General features: G+C 40.5%; 1 protein-coding gene across 1 annotated transcript in view; it reads right to left on the bottom strand.

Annotated features, from left to right (window-relative positions):
* AMPH (amphiphysin) overlaps positions 1-12,858 on the bottom strand; it is a 121,580-nt gene that overhangs the window by 27,101 nt on the left and 81,621 nt on the right. Inside the window, exons 8-12 of the mRNA XM_068404973.1 lie at positions 12,016-12,091; positions 11,025-11,107; positions 8,250-8,388; positions 6,648-6,776; positions 1,483-1,590 (exon numbers count right to left, since the gene is read on the bottom strand). Of these exons, the coding sequence (XP_068261074.1) occupies positions 1,483-1,590; positions 6,648-6,776; positions 8,250-8,388; positions 11,025-11,107; positions 12,016-12,091 (535 nt within the window). The remainder of the gene's footprint in view (positions 1-1,482; positions 1,591-6,647; positions 6,777-8,249; positions 8,389-11,024; positions 11,108-12,015; positions 12,092-12,858) is intronic.

Genomic DNA, 12,858 nt, shown 5'->3' with positions numbered 1-12,858 from the left:
CTTAGCAAAGATGATGGAGAGTGGCCTAGCAATGACTTCCGCCAGCTCCCTCAGCACCCGCGGGTGCATCCCATCAGGGCCCATGGATTTATGGACGTCCAGGTTGCTTAATTGGTCCCTGACCCAGCCCTCATCAACCAAGACAGATTCCTCCTCTATCCTGACTTCTTCTGAGGCCGCAGGGGTCCGGGGCTCCTCAGGACAGTCTCCAACAGTATAGACAGAGGCAAAGAAGGCATTCAGTAACTCCGCCTTCTTTTTATCCTCTGTCTCCAGGACCCCCACCTCATTCATCAGTGGGCCTACATTGCCTCTAGTGTTGGCTTTACCTGCAATGTATTTGAAGAAGCCCTTTCTGTTGTCCATGACCTCTCTTGCAAGGTTTAATTCCAAGGAGGCCTTAGCTTTCCTAGTTGCCTCCCTACATCCTCTGACAACAGACTTATATTCCTCCCAAGTGGCCAGCCCCTCCTTCCACGATCTGTACACCCTCTTCTTCCACTTGAGTTTGCCCAGCAGTTCCCTGTTCAACCATGCAGGTCTCCTGGTTCCCTTCCTTGACTTCCTACCTCTTGGGATGCTCTGATCTTGAGCTCGGAAGAGCAGTCCTTGAATGCTAACCAACTATCTTGGGCCCCCTTACCTTCTAGTACCCTGTCCCATGGGATTTCCCCTAGCAATTGCTTGAAAAGGCCAAAGTTGGCCCTCCTGAAGTTCAGGGTTGTGATTCTGCTAGCTATTCTGTTCCTGCCACATGAGATCCTGAACTCTACCATCTCATGGTCACTACAACCAAGGCTGCCCTCAACCTTCACCTCTTCAACCACACCCTCCTTGTTAGTGAGGATAAGATCCAGCAGCGCTCCTCTCCTAGTTGGCTCATCCACCATTTGCATCAGAAAGTTATCATCAACGCACTGGAGGAACCTCCTGGACTGGGGATGGCTGGCTGAGTAGGCCTCCCAGCAAATATCAGGGTAGTTGAAATCCCCCACAACAACCAGGCCCTGTAATTGCGAGACTGCTCTCAGCTGCCTGTAGAAGGCCTCATCACCCTCCTCATCCTGATCCGGTGGCCTGTAATAGACACCCACAACAGTATCACCCCTGCCAGCCTGCCCCTTAATTCGCACCCACAAACTCTCAACTCGCTCCTGATCCGCCCCTGGACAGAACTCAAGGCACTAAGAGTTATTCTAAGGATGGAAAACAACAGTACGCCAAAGTCGAGGCCAAGGTACCAGCAACCATTCTCATTGGTGAACATCTCATTTTACCACCTGACAATTTCCTCTCCTTCCAGTACATCATCAAGTACAGGGCTACTGAAGGGGAAAGATAGATGTCTGACAAGAGCTGCTTAGGAAGATCAAGTTTTTCAGACACTGCAGATACACTGCTCATTAGTACAGAAGGCAAAGCTTTGTCTCCAAACAGCACATGGCATTTATATGCTTCGTCTACCTCAAGGCAAAGAGATACCTGAGACATGGGTGAATGAGTAACTCCTGTTGATACAACTTCTGGCTTGAAAGGGTCGAAGTCCAGATCTAGCAAAGATTCCTCTTTCTTAGCTTCAGGAACTTCATTCTATTAGAAGAGAAACACAACTCTTGAAAAACTCATCTTTCAAAAGCTGCCCTGGGCAGCAAAATATTAAGATGCCCAAGGGAAAAAAAATTGTATCACTGACTTTCTAGTTGCAGTACAAGCCAGGAGGGGAGGAAGCTCTGAAGACTTTCCTGAGCTTTAGTGTAACTTTTAATTTTTATTTTTATGAGCTGCACTCTTATGATGCCTTTGTTTTCTTTGTAGTGCAGCTTTGCCTTTTCAGGCTAAACAAATCGCAGCCCTTTTGAAAAAGTGCTGAGTGTTCACCATTTGACTGGGAAGGTCCTTTTAACGTACTTTGAGTCAGACACCAAAATTAAAAACTACATAAATAGCACCCAGTGCCCATACATTCTAATAAGTGAATCACTCCCCAAACATAAACATTAGTAAAAGCCTATATAGAAGGGCATAAATGCACTTGAATTAAATTTAAATTCTGAACATGAATAACAATTTACATTTAATGCTGCCCTTAGCTCTAAACTTTAGGAAACATCTTACATAACACTAGCTAAATCTTGCTACAATGATCTGCTCTTACAAAACCGGATTACAGGTTAGAGCCTTTTTTTGTTTGCAATTAATCAATTAGCCAAGGCCTCTGAGGTCACTATAAACACATATATTGGTTCAATGGGCTCCAGGTCTTTCCCTCTGTAAAGTAACACGAACAAATAATTAGCATGCTTCAACATAAAATTTTAATTAGCATGAAACTGTAGCTGAGATTTAATTATCACTAACGATAAATATTCTAGGCAAGCATCTTGGTTTTGGCAACAAGGCTAGTACTGCCTAATGCTACTTGTTCAGCGTTCATTAAATAGTGAGAGAAGCTTGTCTTTTGATGTACAGAATACATAGATAGTAGAGTATTAATTAGAATGCTATTTTGAAGTGTTCAGATTGGAAAAGATACCATAGGAAATTATTTGTACACATACATTGACATATAAACTTATGTAAGAATGGTAACACAGGGTCAGACCACACAGTCCAATGTCCTGTCCCTGACTGTGACCAAAGTGTACACCAGGGGATGTCTACAACAACAGGGCAGTTCTAAGAACAGCAAAACTAGGAGATAATAATGATGATGATAATAAAATAAACAAAGTCTTTCTATTATTAAAACATTTAAGAGTGTAAACTTTCCAAATTAGTGTTACTATTGGTAAACGTTCAAATGCAGGTAATTAATGGCTTCCATATGCCACAAGACATCTGACCTCTCTGTGTCACCTGGAAATGTGGTTAAAATAGCTCCTCAGCTCCCATGGTAGGAATGACAGAGTGACCTGGAACTTTTCAGTTTGGAAGAGGGGTGCTAGGGGGGATGTGAGCGGGGACTACACTGACGTGAGAGGCACAGGGGTTTGACAGCTCCATGACTCCTCCAAAGCAGGAAGGCAGGTGGCAGCAAAGTTGAAAGTGGCAGATGTGGAATAAATAAAAAGTGGTGGTGCTCCATGTGCCACAGAGTTCAGCTGGGGACCTTCTTGCCATCGGGTAGTGCGAATGCGAAAAATTCACATGTGCTGAAAGACTGAACAAATTTGTGGCGAAGTAGACTGTTGATTATTACTAAATACACAGAAACCATGTTGAGGAAGCCCGAGCCACAAACAGCTGGAGGTTGAGATGCTACAGGCGAAGGGGGTATAAGAAGTATCAACTTTGCTTGCCTTGTCTTATACTCTTCCCTTGGCCTCTGCTTTTGGCCACTGGTGGTGACAGATAACTGGGTAACTGGTCTGAAGTACAGAAGCCAGTGTTATGGTCTCACGCTTTAAGAAGTCAAAATCAAAACTCTTCACCAGTAACCAGCATTACATTCATCCTGTCATGCCTCTCATCCCATGTGTTTAGGTTTCATCGCATATGTCCTTCAGGCATTAGCACTCATATGGTCATATAGCTTGATGAAACAACACAGCGTTAGCTAGCATATAAACAGAAATGGACGGAGATGGAAAAGTTAATATCTTTCAGTGAGGTACGAGAATGAAGTTGCTATTTATGAGGACTGAATCAAATGAATAGGAATCTCACTTAGGCCACGCGTGATTACAGTTAAGGTATCTGTAGTGACAAGGTACTGATCACTGACTGCAAAAATTACCATTACCCGTTACCCTCAGACCAAAATGAAGAGAACACTTGTTGTAACTCTAGGAACAAAGGCCCAAATAAACATATATCGTAACTGAGATATCACGTTAGATGGATATTTAGAAGAAACCTCAGGAAATCCCTTAATAAGGGATGAAGTTGTGTCAGGAAGGCCTGCCAATCATCCTATGTTAATTCCACTGTAGCATGACAAAGCATGAATAAATGCCACATTTGAAAGAGGCGGCTGTGGCAGAAGCAAGGCTGTACCTTTCAGAGGACATGTATGCACAAGGGATGGAGAAGGCAGAAGAAACCTGGGAGGACTGCCAGAACTGCCACCTCCTCTCTGCACAGTCTGTACAAGCGTTAAAATAGCCCCAGCAGATACGCATTGTTCACTTCAGAGCTGTCGGACACACTCAGACACGTTAAGTATCTGGAGGGGTCATATTATAAAGGCCTACAATGTCCAAGCCAGTAACTGGAGATTAGTAATTGGACCACTAGCAATATCTTTTTTTAAGCAGCTATCCAAAACCAAAGAAACACCATCAGTCATGAAAATTATTATCCAATTTTTAATTTAGTAGCCAAAGTGGCAAGGATATCCACATTGTGTCAGATTGTCTCCACACCCCAGCATACCAAAGACATGGGAGCAATGTGATGTGAAGAAAACAAGACAAAGCAAGGCACACTTACTTCTAAACGACCCTTTCTTCCGGTCACCCATATATCACATCTTCTCATGTATTTCTCTTACTTAGCAGTAATTTAATCCACTATTGGAAAAGAATAAACTGAAAGTGTAAGCTGCTTTGTTGAATCAGGGCCAAAAGATTCAACAGCATGAAGCAGAACTGTCAGCATCTTGCACAGCACTGAATGCATTAGTACTGCTTGGTAAAGAAAGATGAACAACAACAATTACAGGTTATTTGTGTTCCAGAGAAGAAAAGTGTTAGGCCTCTTCATAATCCTCTCTGAAACATGGGATTAAAGCAGCAAAAGCTCTACTCATCAGCCCGTTGGTTTTGTGTCTCTGCATGAGGACAGTGCCAGGGACACCAGTGGTAGTCCTTTGGGAAGTCCTGCACCATTAGAGGGCTCTGCAAGCTCAATAGCTTCCTCAACACTGCCCAACAAGTAGTTGGAGTACAGGAGATGCCGTAAGCACCAAGAGGAATAAGCCCTTGTTTCCTGTGGATTTCACGCAATATATTTTCAATAACTGGTTCTCTTACAGAAGGATATAAAATCTATACACCACACTATTTGTGTATGCTTGTGCATACTCAGAGATCTCAGATACACTAAGGATGCTTTAGTGATGAGGGTGGATTTTGTGGAGGGAGAAGTACAGATCGCTCATGAGAAGGTCGCCAGGGAATAGCTTAGGTCATTCCCAGGTCATCGACTGTGGAGAAGGGAGGGACATAAATCACTCACTGAAGGGAGATCAATTTTTCCTTGACAGACAAGGGAAAGATTTCAGTTCTCAAGAGCACGCCCCACCTTTATTATGCCATTCCATTTTTATACCAATCTCTCATAGAAAGGCCTTAAAGATTCTGGAAATGTGACTTACACTGATTTAAATCTCCACTCCAGTGTCAGCTCTTAATGGGAAAACAAACTGGTTCCATTTCTGCTTCCCTGGCTGGCCTGACACATGAAGGTTAGGTGGATACAGCATTTAATTCAGAGGACCACATCTAGCACAGGAAACACCAACTCTTACGACTGAAGTCAAGGCTCATTCTGTCAGAATCATAACTCCCATGAAGTCAGGGTACAATGATGCAACAGACATGCAATCTCCCTTCAGCAGAAGGGCCCAGAAGCAGTGGCATAATTGGAGCTGCCATTAATTTTTTAATTGCATGGGGACTTAACTATAAATAACTCTTTTCTCTTCCAAATAGATCCCTATGGATGGCAATGCCTTTTTATCCCCTACACAAGAAAACAAAACACCACGTTCAAATTCTCTAAAATAATTTTGGTTTTCCTTGCTGTGCCTACATTCTCCTGTGTTGTCAAATGAATTAGTACAAAAACAATAATTCACATGAAAACAAAAATTCACAGACATTCTGCATAAGCTTCAGACCTGCATATTTCTCCCCAGTCTATCAGACACAGGCTCAGATTTCAGAGTTGTAATTACCATAATAGAAAGGGTCCATTATTGAACAACCAGTAGTTACTATAATTGTACAAAAGCTGAACAACTGAATACAAATTATACAGACTTATTTTACACAACTGTGGCTTTTCTATTTGTTATATGCAATTTTTAAAAATTCCATAATTTCACAATAATGAGATACAAGTAACTTTGATCACTTCTCAGCTGTGTAACTGATGTTTCTATGAGTCAAAACCAAGTGAATGAATAAACTAGCTGGAGCAGCCTTTTATAGCTGCAAAAAGTTGATTAAAACAGACAAGCTTCATTTTTTTTAAATCACTCAAAAGAAAAAAGGAATACTTTTTGTGATTTTGATGGAAGAAACAGAAATAATGAAGGATCACTGTAAAGTGTCACATGAGATGCACAGGATTAGAAAAAAAAGCATCGTAGATGAACTCTCAGCTTGTAATGCAACCTGGATTCAGTTACACCTCAAACATCCTGCGTTTCACAGTATTTTCAGTCAGGCCTCTCAGGAAATCTCTCATCTTTTTCAATATGTTAGCAATGTTAGCCCTTTTGAGTGATTAAGTGTGGCCTATTCAAAGATAAAACACTGTATGTGTGATCCTTTCAAGATAACATAAAAGGGTAATTGTGCCCCTGCCTTCTACCTGCACCGTCCTCCTCCCTACCCATGGAGAACAGCCCCCAGGCCACTGTCTTGGAGAACTTAGGGTGATTGCAAGGCTGGACCCATACACCATCCTCTGAAGCTTACCTGTGATGGGGTTGTCACATTGATTTCTGGGACAAAGTTGTCTTCAAAGAAGTTAATGATGTTCTCCTGTTGCAACTCCTTCGTGGGCGTGAGCTTAGGCAGCGGTGGGACTGGCGGACCTTTCCTCAGCTAGGCAGACAGCAAAAATGTCACAGACAGTTCAGTTCAGGGATAAAAGAAAGAGCTTTAAGTTAAGCCTAAACAACTTGTGTTAGGTTTTTATCTCTGCTGCTTCACCTTAAATGTGGGAATAAGCTATGGGTTGAAAGGAACTGAACATTTGTTCACCACCAAATGCCTTGAAATAAACATTGTAGGAGAAGAAAAACAACTCTATGTTTCAAATTCATTCCAACTCAAGGTTTAAGATTTCATACAAAAGCATTTCTTGGTTAATTTTTTGGGGTTTTTTTTGCTGTGATGGGCGCACACAGTACAGGACACTTTCTCTCCTATGCAGGCCAGAGTTGGAAGGGCGATACTGCACAGAAACAGGCCTCTGCAGTTTTTTGGCTTCTTAAGTTCATTCCTGTTTAGTTTTGGGATTTTGTCCATGCCGACCTGTTGCTACCTTTAAAGCCTACTTAATGCTAAGAGCATATCTTCTCTAGGAACCACAGCAGCTCAAAGGTGCTTAGCTTACTAATTCCCCCAGCTCTCCACAGATTCACATAACTATGACAAACTAATTGCTTGGAATAATACCAAATAGTATTGGATAATTTTAAAATCTGTCAAAATACCAAGAAAGAAAATCCACAAAAAATCCTCAGGTGGTATAGTGACATAACACCATTGGCACCAGTAAGACTAAACCAAGTTGTACCACATAATTAGTCAGGCAGTGACGCGTCACATTTTGGGAGACCAGAGAAAACAAGTGTGCTCGCATGTAAATAAATGCAAAACTAAACTTCTTCTGTTGTGCTCCCCCCATAGAAACAGCAATCAGCACAGAACATATCCTAATTTTGAAAACATCAGTAACATCAACACAAGCCTTTGATATGTTCACAAAGTATCACGTACAACTCTTATGCTACAGGTGAAACTGATGCATGAAACTGATTCTTATTTCACCAATACTGGTGAAAATAGAAATTACTCCAGTGACTCCAACAGTGTCAAACTTCTCAATCCACTGTTTTAGAGGGAAATCTATGTTTACCAGACCAGTGATACTCACTGGCTAATTTTTTTCCAGGGTAAGCATAAATTTGAAGATGAATGAAGAACAGAAATATATAATGTACTGAAATTCACAAGGAGGTTTTAGGAATAGTTTTTCAAACTATCACTGCTGGGATATGGGTCCTTAGAGACTATGCAACTTTTAAACAAGTGTTTTGCTTTGTCACCACAAGTCCCTCCCAGCTCACAAGGCATCTTAAATTTTCTTCATTCCCCCTTATATAAAACCACTTTCGACCCATGCTCGTGACACAGGGATGAATAACCAATGAACAGAACGGACTGTAATGGAGCCAGTGGCCTCCCTCTCATTTCTCAGTCACTGCCTAGATGAAAAATCCACCATATACATCATCTCAGCTATCTTTTACTGCCCAACATGCCAGTTCCTCCTGTTAGGCTTCTGCCTACCTGTGTGGGTGACTTAGGCCGGGCTGGTGCCGGAGATGCTGGTGCCAGCATATGATTGGGACTAGCAGTAGGGCTAGGCAGGGGAGAGACCTCCTCTGGTGGTGACGGTGTTTTTGCAATGCGGAGTGGACCTGAATCACTAGATGGAAACAAAGCGATGGTGAGGACATACATATCATGCTGACTTATTGCCCTGACAATTTGATGCAATAGTTGAACTGCATCCCTGATGTAATGCCAGTGACCACAGAAGGCAGTACACACTGGAGATGAACTGAGCCATTAAATAATGACTAAAACTGAAACTGCAATTAAATTCAATTAGAATTCAGTGATCTACAGTGTCAAAGGAAGTTTTAATTTTGAGTGATCTAATTATTGGAACATCTGTTTACGTGATCATTATAACTTGAGGGAAACAGAGTACCTGCATTTTTTCAGATTCGGTATTTGAAATAAAGTTTCACGTATAAGTTTGTAACTATCATAAAATGTGAGATGGAATTATTGTCTTCATTTCACACAGTTCTCAGAATAAAACACTCTAAAGATAAAAACAGCACAGAAAGGCATAACAATGAATAATGCAAATAATTTTAAAAGCTCAGCAACTTCAGAAAGGCTTCAATAAAGTAAAACACAACCAAGATTATTATAAAGATAGCACTACTTAGAGGGACAACTCACTACAACTACAAACAAGCAGTAGTTAAGTGACTTCAACAGAGCTCTGCTGATACTAAGAGAAGATCTGATGAAGTCCTGAGAAAGGATCTGCCCTTCCCATGAAAGGACCTCGTGCAAACACTGGGACATATTCAGCTACCTAGAAATGCTGAAAGTTTACAACTCGAGGAGGCTATAAACTACAGCACTCAACAACCATAGTACGAGAAGAGCGAGTCCTACACATCTTCAGGGAGAACAAAAGCACTACCTGATGGAGGAGACCACACCATAAACATGTTCCTAATGCTAACACAAGAAAAATTGATTCTTTGGAAAGGACAGACTTAGCTCACACTCACCACCTCTTTCTGTGGAAATATTAAAAAAGAAAAAATAAGCAGTTATTAAGAAATTTCTTTCCCAGGTACAATATTTGCCTTCAGGATAGAGTATTCAGTAGCATACAAATGTTAAAGATGTTTCTTTTTATACAGTTCTTTAAAGCAAAGATTAGGTACTTTACTTGTCTAGTATCTACTTCTCGTGCATCTAAAAAGGAAAGCTGTTTTATCTTACAAAGACCCACTCCTGAGCAGTCTTTTAGAGCACCATAACTAGTAACGGAAGTCAAAGTCTATTCAGATTTTCACATAAGGCTCTATGAACAGTGAAGCAAAAGACAGCAACATGGTAACTAAAAAAATAATGTATTTCTAAAAAGCATTTTTAAAAAAAGTTAGGAAGATCACACCGCATTAATCTATGTCTACTCATTTGCAGCTAGAATTGTTATTTCAGTAATTCAGTGGGAACGAGCATGTGCACGCTGGACATGGTCTAGGAGACACACGTGGCCAAAATACCTGTTTATTACAAAAAGTGCTGAAGTTTTCCAACACCACATTATTTTTCATCCTATAAAAGTATTTTACAAATGCTTTACGGAAACATAGTCCAGTTCATAAGTCCATCTGAAAGGGGCTGGAAGTGGTGATGCATGAGCTAAGAACTCCTTGGAGGCAGTGTGTAAGTATATATAAGCATGGATTAATGCTGAACTAATCCAAAACAAAAATTCTGGCCACATTCTTAATAAAGTAGTTCTGAATTTTGCATTAGGTCAGAAGGTTCAATATTCTATTCTTTGTACTTCCAAAGTGAGATCAAAACAAATGAAGAAATATCAGCCATATGTTTGAGGCAGATGTTACGTTGCTTGGCCAGTCTTAATTGTTGCTAATCCGAGTCCATCTTGAGGGCAAATTAGCAGTAGCTATGACATTGTTCTGATTGTTTCTGATGAGCTGGGATCGGCTGGAAATTCAGGATTTATGTTCACTCTAAATATCATTGTGTTTTGATAAGTCTCACTGTTTTATAATTTCAACCTCTTCTGCCTATCACTATTACAGTACTGAGAGATCAAAGTATGGCAGAAAGGATACAGAAATAGTGCACTGGCATCCACTGACCTTAAGAAAGCACCATCTGATTTTAAACTTCTTTTGTTTTTGTTTTTATTTTAAGACAAGATTTCTCTCGAAGGTCATTAAAAAATACGGTATTTTGTGACATTCTTTTTACTTCAGTTTTCCAGCTTTTACGATGTACTCTCAGATCACATTTATTGACTTTTCCCCACAAGCAGAAGAGATAAAAGCTGATTTACAAAGGCTGGGATTATCACCTAATGATATGCCTTTAGGAGCTAAAACCACATGTAAATATTTCAAGGCTTTAAAAAAATTTATGAGAGTTAGTAACATTGCTGTAGACCAAGCATCTAAGAATAAATGAGCTATATACTTAGCTGGTGCAAATTGGTCTAACAGCCTACACTGAACTAGGCTAAATTGCAACAGCTGAGAATCTGGCCTTTATTCTTTTTGTGAAAGGAAAAATAAGTGGATGATGAAGGAAGTTTTGCACCTTTATTCATGTTGAGAAAAACTTCATCCAGGGTACCTTTGTCTACCATCCTGAATAAATAGACCCAGTGACCGTGTTCTGCATCAATTGCTACGCATGGTGTAGGTGATTACTACATATGCTGAAACCCACAAAGCCTACTGCAATGCAATTCATTAAGAAAAGCAGTAAATTCACCTTGGTGCCCCTTGAATGGTGAAGGCCTTGTCTGAGTGCTGATCTCCCAGCTTCGTCATCACTTCATATAGTTTGTGACATAGCTGAGAAAACAAAACACTTGCCTGAGTTTATATGAAGCACTACAGTCACGATTAAAAACACAGGTGATAAATCTGGTCTGATAACTGATAACCTGATAATATATAATCTGATAACGTTAAAATGGCATATAGATCCTTCCAAAAATACTCAGTGCCACATATATCAAAAGCCTAACAGGAAACCTGTCAAAATCCACAGAATCAAAGATAACAGCAGTCCTTCAAAGCCACAAGCTGGTTTTCAGAAAACAAGTTTATAAGTGTGACTGACTGCTGTCTGATCTCTGATGAAGTAAGTCGCCTAAAGTTTAAAGCCACATAGGTAGCCAAGAAGATTCATGTTTTCCCCTCAAAAACCTAATCTCAATTTACGTGGGACTTCAGTCAAGTGAGTTTTTCATATCATTTTTGTTCCTATTAGTAGGTTACTACAGATAATAGACTACCACTTAGCAAGGTACATTGAAAAGATCCTCACTGAAACTGCTCAATTTGCCTAACAGTCACAGATAAAATGTTTCATTGCTGACAATGTGTATAGCAGTCTTGAAGGAACTGCTTGACATATTTTTCTTGTACTGATTAAAGCAATGAGATTCTTTGGACATGGAAAAAATACTGTCGGCAACAGTATGCTAAAAAGAATGGAGAAGTTATCAAGATAGAAAGTGAATTTAGTGCTACAGCTGATAATGCACTGTAATACAAAATGGTACAGGTTGCCCTTTCCTTAAGGGGAGCACAAAAATGGCAAGTAGAAACCAATACGAAGGTTACACTACAAATCTAGATCTAGGGCAAATTCTCATATGTGCCTCTGCTAGATTTTCACTGTTGCATTACAAGACATTTGCTTGCTGTTATGCATATCACAATCCATTATACATGAGACACTCATTTTTACTCACTAAAGCTATTTCCTTGTGAAACTTGGCTTCGAGGCTGGATACATTTTTGAAGGTGTTCACATAGAAGCCAACTCGTCTACGGAGGATGGCACAAAGAAAGGAAAAAGAGAATAAAAGGGAGAGGTGGGAAGGCCATAAAGGAAAATTAATTAATTTTTTTCCAGACTACAAGCAACATTCTTGACTATTACTCTCATGAAAGCAAATAACTGGATCAAATGTCAAGAGTTCAGACTTGCTTGTTCATGATTATTTCTGTTTGTGTTAAGAACCATCATATTTCACACCACACAGAGTGAACCAAGCTGAGAGTACTTTGCTGCAGGGTGTTTCAGCTTGTTTTAGAGAAGAAGAAGACTGGAAAACAATTGGCATGAGCGTGGTACAAGCACACATGGAAGGCAAGGTGCTCTGGGTACCCTGTCTCCCACCAGACAGCAGGCAACCATTGACTGAAAGAAGAGAGGCACCATGCTGGCACTGCAAGCGCCTGCGCCCTAGATGCTATTGTAACACCTGGGTGATACGGGTGCGTACGGAGGCAGCTCTAAGATATACAGCTCAGTACAGCCTGGGGGTTGGTGTCTCAGCCTCAGCCCTCGTTAAAGAAATCAGCCCTGAAACACATGCGTAAGTATGTAAGAGAAAATAATTTCTAACATAGACTAGACATTTTTGCACATGCAGTCAAAAATCTGCTTGCTTGGGGGGAGTGATTACATACCTCTTGTACACTTTGAAAGGAGAAAGTGTTTTCTTAGGTTTTGAATTATTTTTTTTGCTATTTAAAACTTTAATGTGTAATTTCTCCAAACTTTTATTAACAAAAATCATCTTTGGCAT

Source organism: Nyctibius grandis, chromosome 7, assembly GCF_013368605.1.
Source record: "Nyctibius grandis isolate bNycGra1 chromosome 7, bNycGra1.pri, whole genome shotgun sequence".
NCBI classification, from domain to species: Eukaryota; Metazoa; Chordata; class Aves; order Nyctibiiformes; family Nyctibiidae; genus Nyctibius; species Nyctibius grandis.
Note: the sequence above shows the minus strand (reverse complement) of the source record. Positions and strands in the feature narration are given on the sequence as shown.